Below are 23,830 nucleotides of genomic sequence, written 5' to 3'. Positions count from 1 at the left end.
TGACATAAAATTATTATTTTAAAATATGAATTCACATTTAAATATTCCTAAAACAGATACATACGTAAGTAAATATTTGGAACTTAGAATCTAATAATAATATTGTAAACCTAGTGGCAAACTATAGCACTACCAAAAAGAGGGTATAAAATAAAAATGATATATTCAATGATTATTCAAAATATAAAATGCAAAATGCACTTTTAGTGGATGTTGTAAACAATTTAGAATTATTCAAATTTCATGAATATTTGCCTGTAAGTCTCAGCAGAAAAATCCTACTCTGTAAATTAATTGAGATGTAATCGGTTCTTTACAATTGCAAGATCAAAAGTTTTGGTTGCATCTACAATCAGAGGATTCCAACTTATAATAAAACAAAATAAATAGAAAAAATACAATTTCTGGAGTTCCATACTGATATCTTTGAAGTAAATAAAGTAACCGAGTAGCCGATCAATCTGCAGACGCATTAGGTTTCGTTTTTGCAAGAAACTTCATTTTTATTTTTCTTACATGTTGTAACACAAAATAAATACACTCATCTACACATAAACACAAAGTACAGGCACTAGAGTGGTATGCAAATTAGATCCTCTTAGCCAGCTGTATATCAGTATAAGTATTTTGTATTCGTTGCTACATCATTAATAAATTTATCAGTACTATATCATTACTTCAAATATTGGCTGAAGAGGTTCTGGCATATAGTTGGCTGACATTTTCGCAAGAATAAATGATTCAATGAAACATGTTATCATATATTAAAAACAATAAAACGAATATAAAAAATATAAACCGTACAATTATAATTTTTATCGCAAGTAATCAAAAGTATTAATTCTTATTTATATATTAAATTACGACCTGTTTCTAGTTCATACATCTTCCCTTCCTATTCCAACTCTAAAGAACCTATTCTTAGATCAAAATGATTGGCAAAATATTCTAATGAAAATCATTGAAATCTGTGCTGTAATGTTTTCAATATTCTTTTTCAATTTTTTTCTTATTCATGTGGGATACAATCATTCATATAAATGAAAGTATTTTAATTTTAATCTTATACTCAGAATACAGAGCTGCCAGATAAAGTTGCTACTTAGAAATAATTTTCTATTTTACGATACCAGAGTAATGTATAATCAACTAACTAGTCATTTTCAAGTCGATAAATAATAAATGTACAGATAAAATATCACAAAATGTATAAAATATCTCCATGTACAGTTCTCGCATTCATCTCTTGTTTCATCAGCGTCTCTTCTTTTTCTCTTGTTTTCGGAGTCTATGAGGCCGTCTGGGTGTTACTTGAGGGCTGTTTTCGGAGCATTCAACATCACTTGGATCGTCCTGTGAAATATACCGATTATAATTTCTGATTATCCGTTAATGAGCACAAATTCTTGTTACCTTTAGAGCAGTCACCCCGTCTGATGGTCCTGCCTGGTACACTACAATTGCCAGGAGACAGATAATTTGAAATACAGCTCCCAGGTAAAGACCAATTCTCAATAATTGCTCAAACAAAGTTTCCTCCGTAGGCAACAAAAGCCTCTTTATTTGAGGGTCGGTGTCCACCATCGCAGTGCTTTCTGAGAGAAAGAAAACATTTCTGATATTGAGACCAAACCTAGACTGTTTGACGTTGAATCATGTATTAAAATTTTGAACCACGTCAGAAAAATTCAATCAAGGTAGTAACTGCAGTTCAAACCTGTACAGGTATGTTGGATGCGGGTTATTTGCAAACTGTTTAGATTGACTGCGTAAATTTGAAAATGAACTAATTGGTCTCTCCCCTTGAGCTGTTAAATCTTGAAGGCTGCCAAATAAAATACCAGGGAAATTATCAAAATGTATGATGTGAAATGTGAATAAAGTTGAGGATACATTGTTGTGTACAAGAGATGAAGAAATTCATTTTTATCGTTAACAGAGTGATTTTTACCTCCAACTTGCAAGTGCTGAATCTAAATTCTGACGGACTTGATATAATAATCTGTGTAAAACGATGTTTTTTTTTAGCAGAACGTGAAGAGGTTCGAATGCTCGAACGTGATTCGTGCGGAGTAGAAGTGTTTATTTTCAGCAATCCTTTTTTGATTCAAGGTTTGCAGTCGGCTGTTTTTTTGTTTCAAAATCTGGCTGAAGCATACAGCAGTGAGCAGTAGCACACAGAAGCCAAACGATCAGTATTGTTTTTTAAAAAGTAGTGTCAAGCTTCGCTAAGCACTAATTATCCCTTCGGGTAATCCGAATGGATCCAAATGATACTTGTGTAAATACGACAATATACCGCATGCCAGTTAGCACACAATAACTATCATTACATGCCTATGTGTCTTCTCCGATTCCTCTATTATTAAAACATATATGCCGCGTGTTGATCAATAATCCAAGTACTACATCGCCGAGGGCCGAGCTTAGCTTCTCAGTATCTATCTGCGAATTCTCCGATCCGAAGTTGCTGCATGATCGACAGTCCTGCCAACGTCGTCATTTGTCATTGTTGTTGCTTGGAACAATCGCTGCTGTGGCGCACGCAGAAACAGCTTGTGATTCAAAACGCAGCAAGCCTTTAGCGTTATATAGAAAGGGATAAAAAAAATTCTTGCGTCAGTTTTACAAACGTGTGCATGTCCGAAAACCGCATCAATTCACGATTCATGTCGTATAAGCAAAAAGTTTGAGTGAGAGGTGCGAATTATTCCAGCTGAAGTTGGCAACAAGAGGTGTATACTCTGAGATAACCGACCACAGATGGCGCTGCGAAACCATGAAAAAAAGAACTCATGAATAATTACGTTTCGGCTTAAGCGCTGACTGTCGGATTTTACTTGTACTAAATTCCCTACTAAAATTCGCGACGAATAACCGAAAATAATCCAAGATACGACTGGGAATAGCTTGAAATAAAATTCGCAGTACATTTGTTTATCCCAAATCTAGGCGAAAAGATCTCCCGCTGTGTAATTGTGGTGAAAATGATTGTTGCAAAAATCACTTTCGAATGTATGCGCCGAGACAGCAGCGCCGGAAACCGTCTGGGTTCGAGGCTTCGTTGCTCCGGAGTCCGTGGATGTGAACCTTTGTTTTGTACAGAAGAATGGCTGCCATCTTTAGTTTTCGATGGATGTTTTCCGAAGAGTTCGTGAATTCTTATATTTATTGCGGTATTTAATAACGTAATTAAATCTGAAATAGTTAGATAACGTTCAGCGCGATGTAACGAGTGTTCAATGCTCATCAATTTAAGCTGCCCTAGTGTCAATTCCGTTAAAAAATGCCTGTGTTTACATCCAAGTTTGAAGTGAGCTTCTGTATTCCTGTCATATTAAGGTAAGAAACTAATAACTTACCATTATTATCCTACGAATCGATGTTATATTTCGGTATGCGATGATTTCGCAGGCAAATATGCCCGCAAACTAACAACGAAACACTCCAATAGGGCGACTGCAATTGCACACGGCATTTTTCATTTCTGACGTACAAACCAACGTTTTAATATCAATTTTACCACGATTACTGAGTAAAAATGACTATTCTTATAGTTTTCAAAGGTTGTTCAATCTTCCCCGACTATTTCTTCAAAAACTCGATTTGTATTTTCGATGCATTAAACCCACACCTAACCAAGTAAACGTCGCTCGTACGTTGAGTTCTTTATCTTCACGTGAAAAAAATTACTCCTTTCTACTCTTACCGATCGTCAACCCTCTGGTTCATTCGATTTTTTGGTTAGCTTTTTTTACCATCAAACATTATAAATTTTCTTTTTCACTCTCGTATGATGGCAGCAGTGCCTGTTGAAGTAGCAAGGAAGGCCAGGTCAACCACATCGTACATACACACACTTGCTTCATAAATCCAACTTGCACAGCCATCAGCCTTTTTTGAACTTAGTTCGCAATACTTACAATTATCTAAAATCTTCAGCTCGAAATATTGAAGACATAATTCGGTTTCTTCACTCGTCAAATCGCTAGTACGATCAGGTGTTTCTGCCGTTGAAGCCAGGAGGTTCTGTAACTCTGGTATTAACACACGAAGAGTTCGGTATTTCTATCAGTGAGAAGATAAACACGCACCTAACTCATTTTTCATGTAAACTTTCATCCAAGAGTGGCAAAATTGTGTCAGTACAATTTCATTTTCTAATCTATGTAAATCAATTTCTTTACATAACCACCGTTTGTCTTGTTCGTTGCACGTAACTATTAAGATAAAGAAAAGGGGTTACAAAATTGTCAAAGGAAAGCAAGATTTTCTCTGAACTATTTTATTTTCAATATAATTAACCTCTTATCGCTGAAGTTATAAATTTTGGTTGTAAGATACAATTTCCCTAGTATTTACATCACGAAAGATGAGGACATGCTCTGAAGCCAAACCATATGTTTATGGTCGGCAGTAATCCGACTGTTTTTATATGTGCCTAACAACAAAGTTTGTTGGGTAGCTGACCCTAATCCTTTTTTGATCTAATCCACCAATAATTTCTATCTTGTGCATATATTAACTCATTCAATGCTTGGAAAATATCATCATCTTTGAAGCCATCGCTGAAAAGTTCGGGTCGACGTTATTGAGATTAAAACTTACAAGAGGTCTTGAGGGAAGCTAAGATCGTTGTTAATCGATATAAAACTACAAATAGAAACTTATCTGTGAATTACTTTCGTACATCATTACCTGTTCTCGTATTTTATTTATTGGTTAACAGGTCAGTAAGTAGCCAAATGAGTTAGACCCATTAAAATCTTTGACTCGTTGATTACAATTATAAATATTGTATACCTTTTGCAAAAATCAAACATATCGATGATGATTAATACGAAGTGGAATGATGGATAACATGGTGATTTATCGTCGTGATGTTAGAGGCTTAATTTACTGTACCACAAAACTAAAAAGTAAGAAGTAGATTTATTTCACCTGTAAGGAAAATTAAAAACGCAAACGATATAATTATAAATAAAAAAAAAATAGAAATAAGCGTCGCGATACATAAATTGTGAGACGTATGTAATTTTACTTCCATTTTTGTTATCAGACAGCGTTGCAACTTTTAGGTTAGGTTATGAAAAATGAAAGTGATATTATAATTTTCTTCGAAACTACAAGTATAAACAATTGAAAGACGTTCAAACTTCCAATATTCCGTCCAGGCGGCGCTCTGTTCGCAGGTTGGCAGCCATGTTGTTAGTTTCTTGACTGCCGCTCTGCTCCTCTCTCCTTCCTCCCACTCTTCCTCTCTTTTCCCTTCCCACCGCCCTTCATCCCATCGTTGCTAACCTGCGCCGCGGCGTTTCAAACACTGCTCATCGATTTTTAAGAACGCCATGATACGATTCCCCGCTTTCGAGAATCTACCCAAAGCCAAGAATTCAATTGTTATTTGCACAATATGATATAGCTGTAAGACCAATTACCCTATCTACAACAAAGTTGTTCATTCATTTTTCTCATTACACAATGTTTTATCATCTGTCCGTTATCATCTCTGTTGCTGTATGCATATAGGGAACGGATCGCGGATGTCCGGGTTTTACGTCCAACTGTTAAAACGTTGTTTGTTGTTTCGTTGCTATACCAAACGAGAGAAAGCCAGGATTGTTTTCGGCACATGTTAACAATAAGATACACGATGTAGAACGGTATAATAATCGCGATGTTGTTGTCGATTGGATATATGCTATACATTATATATTATCTCGTTGTCAGAAGGAGAAACGTACAGATATTAAAACCCATAAAGCTCATGTTATATTATTTTATTTTCATACGCCATATTTACTGCAGCGTAGTACAGACATGTACAAATTTATACAGGAACTCGGAGCATGGGCACTGTACTTTTAAGGTGGATAACGTTTTACATGGCTTCCAGCACAGGTATACTAAATCGAAATATACACATTCCTCTCTTGATGGGAGGGAAAAATTCGATTTTCGTAGTTGTGGAGGAATCTCGAGCTTTATATTTAAACTTTACCGACACTGCGGCGACTGTGGCGACTGCGGCGACTGCGGCGGCTAGGAAATAAATTACTAGTCTGAGTTAGATTATTATCTAATCTTGAAGAATGTAGGTTTTTTTTCCTTTACTTTTTTATTTTTATTTTCTGTTGTTTTCTTCGCTACGCGGAAATGACTGTTCTCCGTGGCAATCCGCGCCACATTGTAGATCATAAATACGGCACGAATATTACAAGCGATGAAACGTTAATTCGCATCGAGGCGTGTTCGTATCGTTTCGCATGAAATAAAACGATTTACCATATGCGTACCCTCGGAACTTAAGCTTATAATAGATGTGATAACATGTGTAACGTTACCATACGCCTCGTATATTATAATGTTTTGGATTCAATCTTCTTTCGTTCCTCTGCAGCTTCTGTATGAATTCCGATAAAAGATAATAATATAACGTTTATACATAGAAGAAATGATGTATATTTTTCGGCAAAATCGTTTATGGATACGGACAACGAAAGGTATGCATATATATATATATATACACACACACCTACCAAGGCTGCGTGAATGTTTTGAAAAATCGTTTTTCATGCCTCGGAATGTGGCGCTCATGGTAGATCGTCGTTAAGTAGCTGACAATGCGACTTATCGCCATCATTAAATAAATGATTGTTTTCTTGTGAGATATATTATGAAGAACCTTGCGTACATTTCTGGCTATAATATAAAAATAATTTTCAAAATTTTAATTGCAATTCTGGCAGTTCTTACCTATTTACATATTACATAATCTAAATAATTTTTGAAAATATTTTCATCGTATACTCTACGATGTGAATGTTTTCCGATTGGTGAATACGCTAGAAAGAAACAACACCAAACTCGAAGAAGAAGAATAAGAATAAGAAGACTGAAAACAACATCGAGGTGGATCAGAGAACAAAGCGTTCTATCTGCATAATATGTGTACAGGTATATACGAGGAATGTCAATGTATTGTACATACCATCGCGAATATACACGTGCCGTAATGCCGTATAATATTTAATGTATGTATGTATGTGCTGATCGCAATCCGGCTATAATATACAGCGAGAGGGATATATTTCATGGTCATTGTACGTGTAACTTAGAAAATCATCGGAAAAAAAAAAAAAATTAAAATTAAGCAAGAAAATGTTCCAACCGTCACGACACGACGAATCAATATTCAAAATTAAATTCGATCAACTTCAAGACGAATCCGCAACTCACAGCGTTCACGACTCACTCGGCACTACCCTTTGTCTAACAACATTCGTACTTGGTAAACCGAAAAATAGATAAAATGGAATATTCCACATATAAACTAACTCGCTATTATTTGAAAAAGACAAGTGCATATAATTCGTATCTAAGGTAGATGCAAAAGTTTAAATTGTAAAGTTGAAGAGTCGAAAAAAACTTTGCTTGAGTACGTATACTTCGAGAATACTGAAAATGATATGAGATATGTATATATTATTATGTATATACCTCCTGTAAATGAAATTTAAAAAGAAAAATATTCCCATGATGGAAATGTATGCATGCAGTCTACAATATCTCTCAATCTCATCATCATTTTAACGAATCGCTTATACTCTCCCCAAGCTCTAAAAGCGAGGTGCGTATTTATAATATGTATACCTATATAAGCCAAGCTTCTATGCTGGCCTCTATACCTAGTATCCTCTGATTCTAGTTCACGTCTAGAGTTGGATCTCATCGGGAGAGCGAGTGAGCGAGATGTGGTATATATGTATAATGATGCTGTGGCGGTCGGAACGTTGCTTCATGGATTTTAGGGCTCGAAATGAGAGGAGCAGTAGGCAGCTCTTGGTGTATAACAGAACATAGGGATACGCGTGTTTCATCTCACGCATTATTCATGTGTAAACATGATCCGTGTATACGTACACGCATCAATGTTTTGACGAACGGATGGGGGCGAATAGTCGTTATTATTCACATCCGTACCCCAGTCGGCATTTCGATTATTATATCGCCATTTTATGTTATACAATGGCGCGAGATTGTTTTGCGTGTATTTTTATTTTTATGATATGGTTCTCTTTTTTCGAATTCGAATACATTTTCATTTCTTTCGGTTTTCAACCTGATAAATTTGCATCGCCGTATTATCCGCATCACATTGAGAAAAAAAGTTATATTCTAAAATTTTGAGAAAACTCAGCGCAAGATAAATCTGACGGAGTTTGGTTATTAAACTCTTCAAGTCCGACACCCTGTAATTTGGTTGGAGAAAAATAATTATTCAACTTCTAAGCAATGTTAATCTTCGTTCGTCAGAATATGTGGAAAAAGAAACAGTTCCGAGAAATTGGGTTTTCTAATTTTTGTTATTATAAATAAACAAACTTCGGCAGTTCTAAATACTGTTCTTTACTGTGACAAAAAGTTAATAAAATTGTTTGAGAATTTTTTTGTTTGAAATTTATCGACTTACACGTTATTAGGACGTAGATAAATAAATAAAATGAACGAGGCTTTCCATGAATTAAATTCGTAACGTTTCTATATAAATCGGCGTAAATTTTTTTTAAACGATTCGAGGGTATTCGATATAGTTATAGATATAAGTTTGTGTATTCGGTCTTAGTCGCGGTGCAAAAAATGACATAATTATATTAAAAAAAATAAAGCAATTAATACGCGCGTGTAAAAACATCGGATTTGCGCTACAATACTGTAATTATCGCAGTATATAATATGTCTGAATTTGGGGCACCACCCAAAAAACCCCTGCGAATAAGGGTGTGCGACGAAATCCAACAATCTGTATACACATAACCTGTACATCGTGTCGCGTACATACGTATATCGACGCATGTAAACGACGATCAGCGCGCTCCGTTCCGCGGCTAAATTCATTCTTGTTAAACCGCCGAATGACGTCACAAACGCACGACGAGATACGACGGTATCGCCGTCGCCGTCGTCGCGCCGTTGCCCCGACCTACGCCCACGGAGATGTCGGGCGACCCTGTTTTGTCAACCGAATTGCGTCCTCAGCCCCACCCCCAACGATTCTCATCCCATACTCCTATAGGTAGGTACGAACTTCCTGCCGACGCGCAGCGAAGCTCAGCTTGCGTGGGCGTCCGACACGTCCGTGGCCTTTGACTAACAATAAGGGTCGTTCGCCGCGAGTCGAGGGCGCAGAAATATGGGGGGGATGATTCTTTCGAAACTCGTCGCCGGAGGGCGACACTGCCTCGGCAATAGAAACTTCGATCCATAGAGAGACATTGATATAGTTTGCAGAGATGCGGAGAGCAGAGGGAATCATCAATTTTTATTATTTATCGTCACTTCTATACATTTTTTCTTGTATTCTTTTTTTCTTTTATTCCCTCTGTACGTGTATGAAATTCAACGTCTCTCTGTCTAACTATTCGTATGTTCGCTTATAATTCCAGAAATATTGAACCGATTTTGATTATTTTTTTTTCTGTGAATAGCTACAATGTCTGGCCAGGTTTTAGGATATGTATCGTTACAACTAGATTTATAGTTTTGGAGATATAACGATCTTTGTAAGTAAAGTCGGAATGGCTTCACACACGCTTGACTAAACTCTTACAGATGGAGCAAAAGTTATGTTTAAAGAGTTTTCAAGGTTTCGATGAAGCTATACAAAAAAATTTCGAGAGCACATGACTATGTCTAATAGTTTTGTCACGAGAAACATTTGAAAATGTTAAAACCGGCGGAGCCGCAACGGACTGCCTAGTTCCATCATATTATACCTGAAAGCATTTCTTATCTTGCACCTGTAATATACATGTATATAAGCTGAATATCGTGGGTTGCATTTACATAGAAGCCAATTTTCTGATAGGACAAAAAGGTGTGAAAATTTATCGTTATTATATCGGTGATAACTTTATAGTTGATTATCGTAAATATTATGACATAATGACAAAAATCGAATAATTTTGAAATATGCTATTTTCTATTTCTCATTCGATACAACTGGACAATTAACTGTTTCTTACCGAAAAAACGATTGGTTCGTTCGCTTATATACGGAAAATTTCAGTTTTTTGGGGTTTCTTAATAGTAAAAAAAAAACAAAAAACTGTAACTATTGAAATCCGCAATGAAAGGATAAAGCATGCATAAAATGCACCAAACAAGAGTTAAGGAAATTCTTAATTCTCGTCTAATTCTCTGTATTTTACTCACCAAGCCGTTATCTTATACTTTATTACACACATAATAAACATAATAAAGAATTCACGCTTGTCTGCGTTTGTCGGTTTTAGGTTCTTCTTTGTCCAAGAGAGAAAGCCTTATACCTATGTGTTTTTATACCGTATTTAAATTCATCTTGACATATTTAAACCCATATGTGTCGTTACTAGGAATCCGGAGTCCGAGGTTTAAATAACGATTCGTCGACCGAATATCCGGCTGCTTTCCTGCTCTGGGTTGTAATTATTCATGCTCTCGTGTCGTTGGAAGTTGGCGCTATGCAAACTTCTTTAATTAACTCGCAATCCCCGCGACGACACTACAACAATATATGTAGTATACATGTTCGTTGTACAATTATTTATTTACAAAAACATGTAATTCGACCATATCTCCTATTTTTACAATATGCATTCTTTACTACAAAATTTATACAATCACACCATACCTATACGTACATATAGATTTTTGGTCACATATTTCGTCAAGTCCTGAAAATAATGATTTAGAAAAATTATAGAAAAATCCTGCATAAATTGTCTACGAATTGATCTTCAATCTCCAAAATACTTGCACAGAACTTGTACCACGTTACCAGTTATTAACCCTGTCCCAATCGTTGATATTTTTTTGGTTGTTCTGTTTGATCCTTATTTCTAAAATTACCAAAAAATAAATTTGTGCCGTCAATTTATAATTTTGATAAATGAAAGGGTCAATAATTGGGTCTAAACGTGTCTATAACTGGCACGCTTACCTTATATACCCTCTGTATTAAATCAAAGTTAAAGATGTATGTAATAGTTAGTCTGCATCGAATTGCATGCGGCGTAATCAGCGATGACGTTATCTAATTAAAAATTGATACGTGCTTTTATTTTAAATTGAAAATCTTACCTTTCACCAGCGTTAGGGAGAATGGCGGCAATACGGCACTGGCTGTAATGTAGTTTGACTTGAAAAAGGAGGAAGATAAGCACAGATTTTCTTATTTATACACGTCTTACACCACATATTCTTCGGTTAGTTCTATTTTTTCGATACTTGTAGTCTCTGCAAGATGTTTCCGCTTCGTAATATTTGGATTTGATTTAATAGAATAGACGATTTTGACGTTTGACGGATGTTTAGAAGAATATATTGTATAGAGCAGAGAAGTTTTTCAGGTGCACTGAAGTCGTGATAATATCGAGAAACTGTGATTAAATCACGTTTTCTGCGTCTGTAATTAAAACAGTTATACATGCATAAACACTTGGATCAAAAAAAAAAAATCACTGCGAGATTTCATTGCGTGTTAGCAAAGGGCGTGGTATTTGAATTTCTTTATGGAACCACACACTCATCGTTGTACTATAGTATACTATACTTGGGTAAATATGTAATTTTCTATTACGCTTTGAAGAGTAAAAGGTCCGCTATAGATATAATCGTATCTTGAACCATATTTGTAAAATCTTTCTTGGAGTTCTAAACGCTCAGGTGTAGCACTTTACCAAGGAAAAAAAAACCACTAGAACGGATCCGGAATTACAAATTTAAGAATACTAGAATATCTGGTACTATGAAAATTTTTATGTTCAGTGGTAGACGATTTTACAGTGAAAGACTGCCACGCGCAGATTTCACAAATTCGTTTCATGACAAACTTGGAAAAGTCATGATAATTAATGAATAACAATCTTAAACGTTGAGCCAAATTCCTGCAGTTAGTCTCATGGTGTGATCTGCAGTTTACAGACTGCAGGTGAAGTCACGCAGGTACATATACACATACATATACACGTAAATACCCATGCGATGGAGTACATGACATAATCTGGCAAATTAATTAAAGCTCCGAAAATGTCGCGTAAAAGGCGAATGTGAATAACCGCAATTAGCTACAAACCATTCCAACTTAGGCATCGGGATTGAGCTTCAGCGCAGAGAGCCAAACATGGAAATTTAGCAATGATTTAAAACGTTATGATAATTATAAATGTTTTAGCGAATTTCCGATATTCTTCATTACAAAATAAATTCTTTATCGTATGTTTTTTGACGACAAAGAAGAAGAAGCAGAAAAATCTCAATTGACGCAACTGTGCTGCAGGTGCAGAAAAGACGAATTAAAAAATAAACAAAGCATTTAATACTCGTACATATATACATACATCCATTTACATTACGTCAATGCTTGTGTTTCATCGAGCAAATATCGAATAATTTTTATCATATTACGTGTAATATTATGCACGTTATAATAAGCGTCAAAAGGAACGTCAATTCATATTTACTTTGTCATTTCATTTACTTTGCGGTATTTTATCAAACTTTTTCTTTTTATTGTATATTACAATAGATGCGCGTTCAAATGCTCAATTTTTCTCCATATCTCTTTTTCACTCCGCTTCACGGGTGATAAGGGGAAAAAAAAAACACAAACAAAACTACCTTTAAACCAGCTTTTATTCTACTTACTGCTTTTCTCTTATTTCTCACAGCTAAATGATATGAGCAATAAACGTGTATAGTTATTTAAAAAAATATACATTTATTCTTTAATTATCCTTTTCTTTAAAATTGAAATGAAAAATTTTGTTACAACAAAACGGTCGACGTTTTTCATTCCGAGGTCCACACTTAGGAACTTTTGCCAACTACCGTATTGTGAATACCTACGCGTAAGAGATTTGTATTTATGTACATATGTGTGCGTACAGTGTTCATGTCCTATTCCGAAAATATCACACGTGATATTATATATGCGCGTGTATAAACGAGGTTAACTTTGTTTACATATTACGTCTTTATCTGCGACGGAATTAATTTTTTATTCTTTTTTTTATTTTCATTCCTTTTTTATCACTTTTATGATACCAGTAAGCATGTAATACATGTAATGCATTCGGAACGATTAACGAATTACGTTATGCAACATGTATATCATGGATTTTACACGCGATTGCGTTATATGTGTGTGTATGTCTGTATAAGGCTGGCCGGTCGCAGTGAAAGTTTCAGCACGAGTTTTAAATCGAAGATCACGTTTCTTCTCCCAAGTTTCTTGTCGTCTTGTCGTCTTGTTGTTGTCATTATTTATTCTTCGTTATTATTACTGTTGTATATATGTACACCTTCGCTTTTACCCTCGAGTGTGTATCCATGAGACCCGATTAATGCCTCCCGTTATAGAAATATATATATATATATATATACATACATACATACATATATATATTGCATCGCAGCAAGACTCGTGTTTGTTGCAAATTTTCATTATTCTTTGATCAAATTTCCCCAATGGATTATACAGTTTAGAATAAGTTTTATATACATATACGTTATAGTGTAAAAATTTGTGGAAGAAAGGGGAGGAGGAAGAGGGAGGAAATTGAGAAAACGGTAGTTGATTGCTTGCGGTGTGTCACGGAGAATGCAAAGCGCTTCCATATACGTATGCTTTTCAATACTTATAATGAAAGCTATTGACTCTCTACGTATAAGTCATTGTGCGATAGGTATATTATGTATATACTACAGTTACGTCAGTGGCCTTTATACACCTATGTATTAAATGCGGTACATAACGTACATTATACCTACCTACACACGCATTAAGCACACAATTGTGTATGATATTTGTGCAGATGTATAATAACGTTGTAGCTTTTTGCACATTGTACTTATTTATTTACATGTCCCCGTTACATAAACGCGCGGCTGTTGTTTTCTTTTTTTCTTTCTTTCTCTTTTTTTCATGTTTGTATAACGTAAGGATGTATAAGCGGGGCGAACGATAAGCCGGGAGTTTCGGGAGGACGGGGATCACAAGGTGGAAGAGAAATAATCTAACAATAGACTAAACACAAGAAGCGAACAACAAACGGTCAACCATCGACAAGTCACGAACGAATAGGTCCCACCTCCCATCTTATTAAGGGCACTGGTTCACTTTGACAAATGGGAACAGTATAAATACAGATTCAGTAGAGCTACATGTTCCAATTGATATTTCGGGAGACTAGATTCTTTTTTTACTACATAAGTATTATATAACTTACAGAAGGATGCCATATGAGTCAAAGTTTCGTTGATTCATTTCATTGTTAATTATGATATATATACACACACACATATAAACATTTACATTGAACTCCGTTTTCAGACCACTGATGGTTCGATCTTGCAATTTAAGGTACCCGCATCATTTAACACGCTTTCATATCCGTCGCGTATATATCATACGTTTTATTTACACGCACGTAACCGAGACATCTTGCGTGTACTATCGCTGATACCATGTACTATTGTGTATGGTTTCCGTTTGCGTGATCCACTTTTTTGTTTATGGTCACATATACGTTTTATACTACAGATGAGAGGAAGAAAGAGAGAGAAAGAGCGATAACGAGGACCACGCTGCTTATTTATACCGTGCGTCAAGTTTCACAATGAATGACGGGGAAAAAGAGACAATAAAAAAAAAAAAAAACTTGGGTGCGCCGGCGGTTTTAGTGGTTTGATCATAAGTAGGGCGCGATTTTATTATCAACGATGAACGTACACAACGATGACTTTTTCTTCGTTGCATCGACGCAAGTTTTGTGACGAATCACTGACGCAGTTTATCACAGTTTATAATCGTGATGAAACTCACTGTCGATGTTATACCTTTTATACTATCAAAATACCATCTATAATGCACGATTTCTGGATATCCTGCATTGACCTCGTCTATGATGATGGACTGAAACACTGACTTCGATAAATTGATGTTTATAATCTCTTTTCAAGAGTATTGGGCGAAGGAATAAGAAAGATAAGAACACGCTCGTCAGTGCTAACTATCGGTATATCAAGAACACGAAATCGCCGTTAAACGAAGCTGAGTTGTTATTGGTCACCTTATATCCATCAAACTATTATGACTGTCAGAGAAAAGGAGATATCGCCCACTACATAACAGTCATCGTTCAGTTTCGTCTAATCGGTGCGAATGCATGCGTGATGTTAATTTTTATAATATTATTAAACCCTTGCTGTAGGCAATGTTTCAGGCTTGTAAGAAGGTAGGTAAAGAAAAAGAAAAAGAACAACCTGCATGCAAATGAACGTGAAGTGCGCTCTCGTACTCTGAACGAAAAGAAGCAACCCTCTCAACAGACATTTTACCACAACACGATCCCTCTCGTTTCACCATGCAGGTTTACCTCTTATACATACGTGCCGTAGGTATTATACATATAGTCCAGATCTCCAACTCGGCTCGCTTCGCACGTGTATAACACAATTCACCGCGGGTCTCCTCCTCCTCCTCCTCCTCCTCCTCCTCCTCCTCCTCCTCCTCCTCCTCGTCCTCGTCCTCCTCCTCCTCCATCTGCTGCTTCTCTTCTCTTTAACTTGTTTAAGTTAAGAAATACGCGGAGATACGTACCTGTATATATATGTATATATATATATATATATTTACATTATACACGTGCACATATATATGTCTCCATCCATGCATGCAGGTATCGCCGGATGTCGCTGTGTGTCGTGTGCGGCCTGTATGGTTTCAAGGATCGATAGAAGCTGCCTGCCTTTGCCTCTCCTCCCTCCTCCACCCCTTTACGCGTTGTTCTTCTCTCTCCGTCTCTCCCGTTACAAACATTCTCCATTTTCCATCCTCCTACCCAGCGTAGCAGAGCCTCACATTATAGACAGAAAAGAGAAACAGAAGAAGTAGAATAAGAAGAAGTGGCGGCGAAGGGGGAGGAGGAGGAGAGTAGCAATACCGGTTATTGGTGAAGAGACCACTTCTCTTCTCTACTCCGAACTCCGTACAAGAGTATGAGAAGGGAGGGACCAACATTCGTCGTAGGTCCCATTGTCCAGCCTATTGTATTTCGTTATACTTACATACCCTTCTTTCCTAATCCTCTCTGGTCTCGATTTACTTTTGTTATTATACTGTGTCATTCTTTCATGAGAAAAAAGGGCTTACCTTCGACTCCATTCTTTTTTTTTTTTTTTTTTTGACACGATCATGTCAAAATCCTTGTGAAAATCTTACGCAATTATCGAAGTGCCAATACCTGCGTATGAACTTACGTACTTGAACTTAGTTTGACCATTGGTTGGCTGTTCACAGCAGGCGGTAGGTTCGATAGAGTTCAATTAGGTATAACATTATTCGTTGATGCCTTAACCTTACGGCTAACTTGTTTTCGGTCCGAAACAAAATGCGAGTTTAAATCTATACGGATTATGTGACAGTGACTCCCGATTCTCTTACGTTGGCTGCATTGCAGGTCACTCTCACAAAATTCGTACAGATTTTTAAACTCGCATTTTGTTTCGGACCGAAAACAAGTTAGCCGAACAGTTAATGAATATTATTGTATCCTACTCGGTGTGCCGTTTCTGGCATTGTAAATCCATCACGGGTCGTGATGCAGAAGGTTATAACAGAGAATACGATGACTTGTTCATTTTTTCTTCTTCTTTCTTCCTTTAGTTTTCTTTCAAACGCTTCTTTCAGTTGACCCCCGAGGGGTTTTGGCGTGATTTAATAACCGTTATAATCTTATAAATGTCTACGGTCTAATGCCCATTGCGCATAGCACATATATACATATAATATATACACGATGCTGATGAGAATTATTTTTGTTCGTAAATTGTATCGAATCAATGCAGGGTCGAGGGCCGCCAAGTAGGTCGCTGCAAATCCCATTGCTATGCCAACTAAACGCAAGGCGACGACGACTTACACGCGCTCATTCACTCGCTACTCACTCTTCGTGTACTAACTCTGTTCTGCAGCTGTATAATACGTATTATAGGTTTATCCACTCTGCTGCACGCTAGTTTTGCGCGTACCTCGTTTCACCGAATCGACTCCACCTGGACACTGCTCCATTTCATGCACAATGCTTTACGCTCAGGTCAATTCGAATACACCGATGTTATTCGCTCGTCTATTTGGGGCGTAAATATTAATGCTTAGTTATATCATCGATTGCACCACACCATTATATAGTATGAGATCCGGGTTAAAAATAATTATTTTACATTATACAAGATACTTTGATGTATTATTTGGTTATAACCTTTACCCATCAGACTTGTTTCAGATCGTTGATTATACCGTTCAAATCAGAGGCTTTAGATATTAAGGGTCATTTATCGTCGAAAGTAGTCGTCTTCTTATATCAATTGGGAAAAAATAAAAGGAAAATGAAAGAAAAAAGAAACAACTATAACGTAAGAAAATTACTTGTATACTTCAGAATTAAATCGTAATACTATATCTTGAATAAATATTTTTCCAAGAAGAAGAAAAAGAAGAATGAGAATCATTTTGAAGGAGGCATAAAAATCAAATTACCGTTACTTTCTCGCAGCATTTATAAGGGTTAGTAAACTTTAGACGTGCAGCATAACATGTACTTTCTAATTCAATCGCGATACTTGCACGGTTGGTTCTCTTTAAACTCTGCTGATATATTTCTTACATGTAGTCCTATAAATTTCATTGACTATAACTAAATGAAAGCAGGAAATGATAGTGTCATAGTCTTTACTGGATGTAGTTACACACGGAGAATGGCAGAAAAATTAGTGCCAGTAAAATGTCGGAATTTATCCCGAATGTAGGACTCAAATCTGCACAGATATTGCATGAGTATATTCCGTATTGTTAAAGAAAATTCTTAATGTCGTAGTTGCCGTTTGCTGCGTGGATATTTTCATAATATAATGCCGTGTCCTAGTCTAACAAGTACTATTTCTGAGAAAATTATGGTTCTCGTTCTTTTCAGAATGACCACCTCTGCATGCATGTGAAATAACCTCGGAAATAACATAACGCCTATTACGATTAGCTGGCAGTGAAACAGCAGAGTAAAATTAACTTGCGGACGGCGGGTTTTGTAGCCGAATCATATAAGGGTGAAGTTAGTAACGTTGGCGTAACAAAACATTTGGGGGAGGGGAGGGGGATTACTATTTTGCAATTTTGTGGTGACTTTGTAAGTGGCTAAATATTGAAAATGTAAATCACCGCTTTGCCTTATAGTTATTATAATGTACTGCATTTCAGAGATTCCTAGAAAATTACAAAATAACGGTTTCTCCGAAACGTGAATCATTACAATAACGTTAGTAACTTCAACTTCGTCAAATCATAACGTCGCTTAACTCTTGTGTTCCGACAGGCCGCAGCAATTCTTGTGATGTATTGATGTAACACCTGTGCTATTACCTGTATTGTAGTAATATGTTCTATCGAGGAATTGTTCTTTTGCCGAAATGTCAAAAAAAACCAAACAAACAATAACAACAACAGCGCGTTTCCCGTAATCTTTTTCTTTTCTTAAATGCTTTTCGAAGAATTAAAATTTTTTTAAATCAGATTCTCAATACACGTACTGCACTCTATTTCTTTCTCTCTTTTTCTTTGCCAAAAAAAATATAGTCGAAACGCATAAAGTGCATGCAGGGCTGTTTGTTCGATATTTAAAAATAGCCGCAACTCGGTAGCTATTTGCATTTTTCAACCATTTTGAACGTGAGGCGTGCACATCATCAGCTATACGCTCGAAGGGGTGAATTAATTTTCTCATACTGAAAACTCGTCGGGACATTGTGGAATGGATCGATCGTTTACATCGAATTCTTCATTTTGGTCATACTTTTTCCTGTACAGGTATTATCGATTACTTATATATGAATTCATAATAGCCAGCTTGCCGATTGTTCGTCGGCGCAGTTTATCGTATAATATTTGCCTTACTTTGAACCAATATATCTGTTGTATCATAATCTTTGGGAAGCGGCAATGTCACGTCTAGTAGACGTTGGAATTGATTGGTGAGGTCTGACAATGAGTAATCAATAATTAACTGCCTGAGCTGTGAATAGTATAAACGAGTTATTGTACATTGACGATGCAGATAATTATTCAATGTTCACTTGGCTCTTTGATTAATCAATCTCTAACGGTGCAGCTTATATCTACGATACATTATGTATAAGTACACATACCGTTGTTTATTCAATCCAACTGCCTAGTCTAAAATGTTAACAGGCCTTGACGTAACTTGCTCGAACGTCCTAATAACTGCTTATATTGCAGCCGGATTTTTACTATATGTATACGTACGATTCGCAAAAAAAAAATAATAATAAACAATGTACACATATATGTATATGCATATGTGATTATTTGCGATGCTGCAAATTCTGCGTCAGTGAATCGAACCGATGCGCTATGGATTATACCTGCAGGAATTTGAACATGGTTAATGGAAATTACTTAATCATCACAAGTTATAATTAACGCTTCCTTGAAGATTGGCCTAATTAAGGTAACGATGGAACCTCGGCACACGGATGTCGTTACAATCTCTGGAGTTGAGAAGATGCGGCGGACGGACGAACGCAAGGATGGATTGATGGAATGGTGGATGGACGAATCGACAAGCAGGGGAAACATTCAACGTCGTTAGTTAAACAACGTTTGCTTGTAGTAATCGCGCTGCGCAATTCTTTGCTCTTTACGCGATGAACGGTGACTAATTTCTTTTTCACAAACTGCGTATGAGCTTGTTTTCGTTATACATAAAACGTATCGACGAATTGCGAAATATTCTGAATCTGAGCTAATGCATATTGGTACCGATGAAGCTTATCTTTATTCACTCGATCGAGTGGGAATATGCCGTTTTCAATACATATGGTAGTACCTACATATTTTTAGTCACGAGTAAAGACAGACACGGTTGACAACACAATGAAGTCATTATGCAGAGAAACAAGGCCTTGGTTCGCGACTATCATTATTATTTCAGCTTATTCGTGTTACCAAGTCAAGAGGCGGCAATGCTGCAACTCTGAACGAGCCTGTACACAGCCCATATTTGTGGTTGATATTTTGAAATTTACGTTTCTGTTGTTCCCTCAAGCTTCTAATGTGATCTCGACTGTGATTTGGTGCAAGTCGTAATTCTTAAATTTGAAACCATTTCGTACCACTATATTTTTAATCTTATATAAGGGGATGTTGGATTATAAAATACATGTTGAAAATTCAATCGTTTAAAATATGTATGTTCAATGCAACGATTTCAGATCATTCACCTTTTACCGAGTTTTTACTACAGGTCTTGTACTAGATATATACATCGACTGAAATGCCATCGTCGCGGCGTCAACTTCACCCGTCAATCACGTTTCTTCGAAGAGAGATTTCTCTGCAATAGTTATTCTAAGTCCCTGCATATGTGATGTTCATGTGACTACATTCTTCTTTATTTTTCTAATGCCTTATATGCGAGGTAGTAACAGCTGCGAGTACTTATCACCGGACGGTTGAATTTCGCTTGGAACTACAACTTTTACCTTATCTCAACAAACTGATAAGCGTGCCGCGGGGTAATGCAGGTCAATCTGTATGGATTCTTTGTGTCACGATCACGATCGCATTATATATCTACCTTATAGTAGTTGAAAACTGACAGGCTATAGATTGATTATCAAGAGTTAATTGTTAGTTATGTATGATATTATTTTACGCTAGAATTAAACGTTACTGCGACGTAGAGATGATTTAAGTTTTTTATGGAAATAAAAGTACTGCTCCAAGTCGTAATCGCTATAATAAGGAATTGTAACCAGGATATGATTAATTTAGGTTTTTTGTTGACTCGCTGAACTTGTAGCACGTGAATTTTTCGACACAGTCATGTAACCGGGATCAATTTTTATAGAAAATAACAATCACCCGTGGGTTTTTGTTTTTAAATTTATTTTCGTACAATGAGCGTCCGTTGGGGTGTTCCAAGAAAAATGGTCGTTTTCTTAGCAGTCCTCCTCCCTCTATCTAGTTTAAAACAGATCTACCTTGAAAGTAAAAGAAATTTCTCTTTTTTTGTTGCAGTTTCATAACCGAAATCCTCAAATAGCTCAACGAAGGAGAGAAAAAACGGATATTAAAACTGTAGTGTCAGAAGTTATTGTTGAAACAAATTTCGTCAAATTTCAATTTGGCGAAACATCAAAGCCTCCAAGACGTCGACCCCATCAGTGATCAAGTTAACCGGGGGTGGAACAGGTGGGGGTGGGGAACAGGTGTCCCCTGGCCCTGGGCTACCTCCCCCTGTCACCCCTGCAGAGCTAAATGATCCAATAGATAGTAAAAAAACCGGATCGGAGGCGGTTAACACGTTTGTACCAAATGTAACGGACGCTACCATGAGTTTTGTTCTTCAATTAGGTAGCGTTGAAAAAACATCTGAAGAAGTTAGCAACAACAACACTTCCGTACTACCTCAAGAATTGGCTGGATCGATACCGACGATCAGTGGGGTGATTGGTAAACCTTTGATTGCAACTGGTAACTGCAACAACAAAACCCAGAACTTGCAACAAAATTTAAAAACTGTCAACATCACGACTGTAACAGCTGGCTCTGCTTTATCGCCTACTGTAAAACCTGTAACTGTTACTTACCCGGTAAACAGGACTGTCAGAGATGCCCAGAGAATCGGGGGTACGCAGACCAACACTACACAAGTCTTGACTACTAGGGTTATTTCACAGAAATTACCACAATCCACCTACCAAATACATCCGACTTCTTTACCGTTGAATTCTGCTGCACACGCCGTTCATTTACCAATAAAATCATTGCACTCACCTGGCACCAATGTACCTAAGATCCAATCTTTGCCGTCTCCGACGGTTCCGCAAAATGCGAATGTACAAACTAAAATCTTGGCCACGCTGCCGAATGCGGTTCAAACTAAACAGCTGCAGCCGGCCACGATAACAAATTTCCAGACGACCATGCATCAGAAATTACAAGTTTCTACGCAACAAATTCTCAGCACAACTGGTGTGAAAACCATCACTACAACATCCGTGCCAAATGTGCAAAGGATACAAGTGAAGTCCCAAGGTATCGGTGGTAAATCGCAAACCGTTAATTTGCAGAAGGTCAAAACAATTACCAATGTAAACAATCAAACCGGGCAGCGAGGAGGCAATTTACCAAGAATACAAACTGTACCCAAGTCTCAAGTAATCACTCCGACAACTCAAACCATGCAAGTTTCAATGAGTCAAGTAATGAATAGCGCAAATATGCAGAGAATACAGCAGGTTAATTCTTCCAATGCACAACAACAACAACAACAACAACAACAACATGTGCAAAAAGTTAATCAACCATTGAACATTGGAAATGTGCAGAAGGTGACGCAAGTATTTAACAATCAGAAAGTTCAAACTCAAGTAATAACCAATACGGCCGGTCATGGTGTTCAAAAAGTACAACATTCTGGACTGCAACAAGTACAACAAATGCCACAAAAAAGGGCTCAGAGAGCCACTCATAAGGGACTCGGTGTACAGAGGCAGCAACAACCTGCTACATTGAATAATTTTTCAAAAACTGTCAACTCTGTAGCTGGTATACAAAAGATACAAACAAATGCCCAACAGCAGCAAAAAAATCTGCAAACAACACAACAGCAGAGGCCACAGAGTATGGAGGTTCTTCAAAAATCTCAAACACTTGCAACGGTAAATTCGAACAAAACGCAATCTGTGCCTAACATCACAAAAAGTAACAGCGTTCCAAATATTTCTAAGCTGCAGCATAATCAAAATTTACGTAATGTCGCCAAGCAGCAAATTGCTAGCCAACAACAACAACAACAACAACAACAACAACAACAACAACAACTAAAAGTTCACACTCCACAAATATCTCAGCTTCAGCAACAACTGATGCATCAAACCTCGCAACCTCAACAACAGCAGCAGCAACAGAATATTGTGCAAAAGCAACAGCAACAAATGAACGTTGTTTCCCAAACACAGAAATGTCAACCTAATACTGGAGTACAACAAAAAGTGGCCACTATTACGTCTGTTCCAAACAATCAGAGGGTACAGGCAACTGCCAATTCAAAAGCTCAGCAGCAGCAACAACAACAACAACAACAACAACAACAACAACAACAACAACAACAACCTCAAACTCAAATGGTGCTGAGGGTTGGTCCGCAGAAAAATCAATCTCAGAATATGCAGCCTGGAAATTTAAAGCCTGTTTCGCAGAAAATGATCAACAGTGTGAAACCTTTGAACCAGCAAAATGTTGTACAGCAATCGAATCGTACAGTAAACTCCCAGCCAGTGAAAATAATTCAACAGCAACAACAAAATATCATTGGCCCTCCGAATACCCAGAAACAGCCGGGATGTATTAAGACTATACCACCTCAAAAGCCGACGCAGAGAAATCATGTGCAAAAGATGTCCGGCATCAAGACATCTTTGAATACTAATTTAAGCTCTTTAAAAGGGCAGGGAACACCGTCATCGATTGCACAGCAGAAAACTTGCATTAAAACCTTACTTCCCCAACAACCTGGTGGGCCTAATGTGTTACCCCATAAAAATCAACCTGTCAAGATTCAACAGCAAACAATACAACAAAAACAACTTGTCATTACTGCTCAATATCCACAGCAAACCAGAGCTCAAACTGGTCAAATCAAAACACTCTTACCAGTCGCAAGCGCGGACACTCGCAGGGAAAGTGAGAACAAGTGAGTACATTTTCGTT

At 37.0% G+C, this 23,830-nt stretch overlaps 2 protein-coding genes across 18 annotated transcripts in view; one reads left to right on the top strand and one right to left on the bottom strand.

Annotated features, from left to right (window-relative positions):
- Positions 1 to 477: 477 nt before the first annotated feature.
- Positions 478 to 2,486, bottom strand: LOC124179536 (protein anon-73B1). 6 transcript variants are annotated; one of them, XM_046564042.1, is made up of 3 exons: positions 2,338 to 2,486; positions 1,414 to 1,595; positions 478 to 1,353 (listed from the first exon to the last, which is right to left on the bottom strand). In XM_046564042.1, exons 2-3 carry the CDS (start codon positions 1,582 to 1,584, stop codon positions 1,255 to 1,257), a joined length of 270 nt encoding a protein of 89 aa, XP_046419998.1. In that variant the 5' UTR covers positions 1,585 to 1,595; positions 2,338 to 2,486; the 3' UTR covers positions 478 to 1,254. The 6 variants fall into 6 exon arrangements, with proteins under 6 accessions (XP_046419998.1, XP_046419999.1, XP_046420002.1 ...); XM_046564043.1 differs by having other exon boundaries at positions 1,414 to 1,591; XM_046564046.1 differs by having other exon boundaries at positions 2,334 to 2,481.
- Positions 2,487 to 3,099: 613 nt separating this feature from the next.
- The window catches only part of LOC124179529, a 36,113-nt gene continuing 15,382 nt past the window's right edge, over positions 3,100 to 23,830 (top strand). For 6 of the 12 annotated variants that reach the window (XR_006870095.1, XR_006870094.1, XR_006870093.1 and 3 more), the window contains exons 1-2: positions 3,100 to 3,342; positions 21,134 to 23,813. Coding sequence is in view for 8 of the 12 variants with exons in the window: in XM_046564024.1 (XP_046419980.1) it covers positions 21,448 to 23,813 (2,366 nt within the window). In the remaining 4 variants the exon portion in view is untranslated. The remainder of the gene's footprint in view (positions 3,343 to 21,133; positions 23,814 to 23,830) is intronic. The other 6 variants (XM_046564020.1, XM_046564018.1, XM_046564019.1 and 3 more) reach the window with 3 other exon arrangements.

Source organism: Neodiprion fabricii, chromosome 4 (assembly GCF_021155785.1).
Source record: "Neodiprion fabricii isolate iyNeoFabr1 chromosome 4, iyNeoFabr1.1, whole genome shotgun sequence".
Classification (NCBI taxonomy): domain Eukaryota; kingdom Metazoa; phylum Arthropoda; class Insecta; order Hymenoptera; family Diprionidae; genus Neodiprion; species Neodiprion fabricii.
Note: the sequence above shows the minus strand (reverse complement) of the source record. Positions and strands in the feature narration are given on the sequence as shown.

Bases quoted from the DNA above. Each gene is read 5' to 3' on its own strand.
- LOC124179536 (XM_046564042.1), bottom strand. From the start codon at position 1,584: ATGGTGGACACCGACCCTCAAATAAAGAGGCTTTTGTTGCCTACGGAG. The intron at 1,354-1,413 runs GTAACAAGAATT...TATATTTCACAG, and splicing joins ACGGGGTGACTGCTCTAAAG to GACGATCCAAGTGATGTTGA.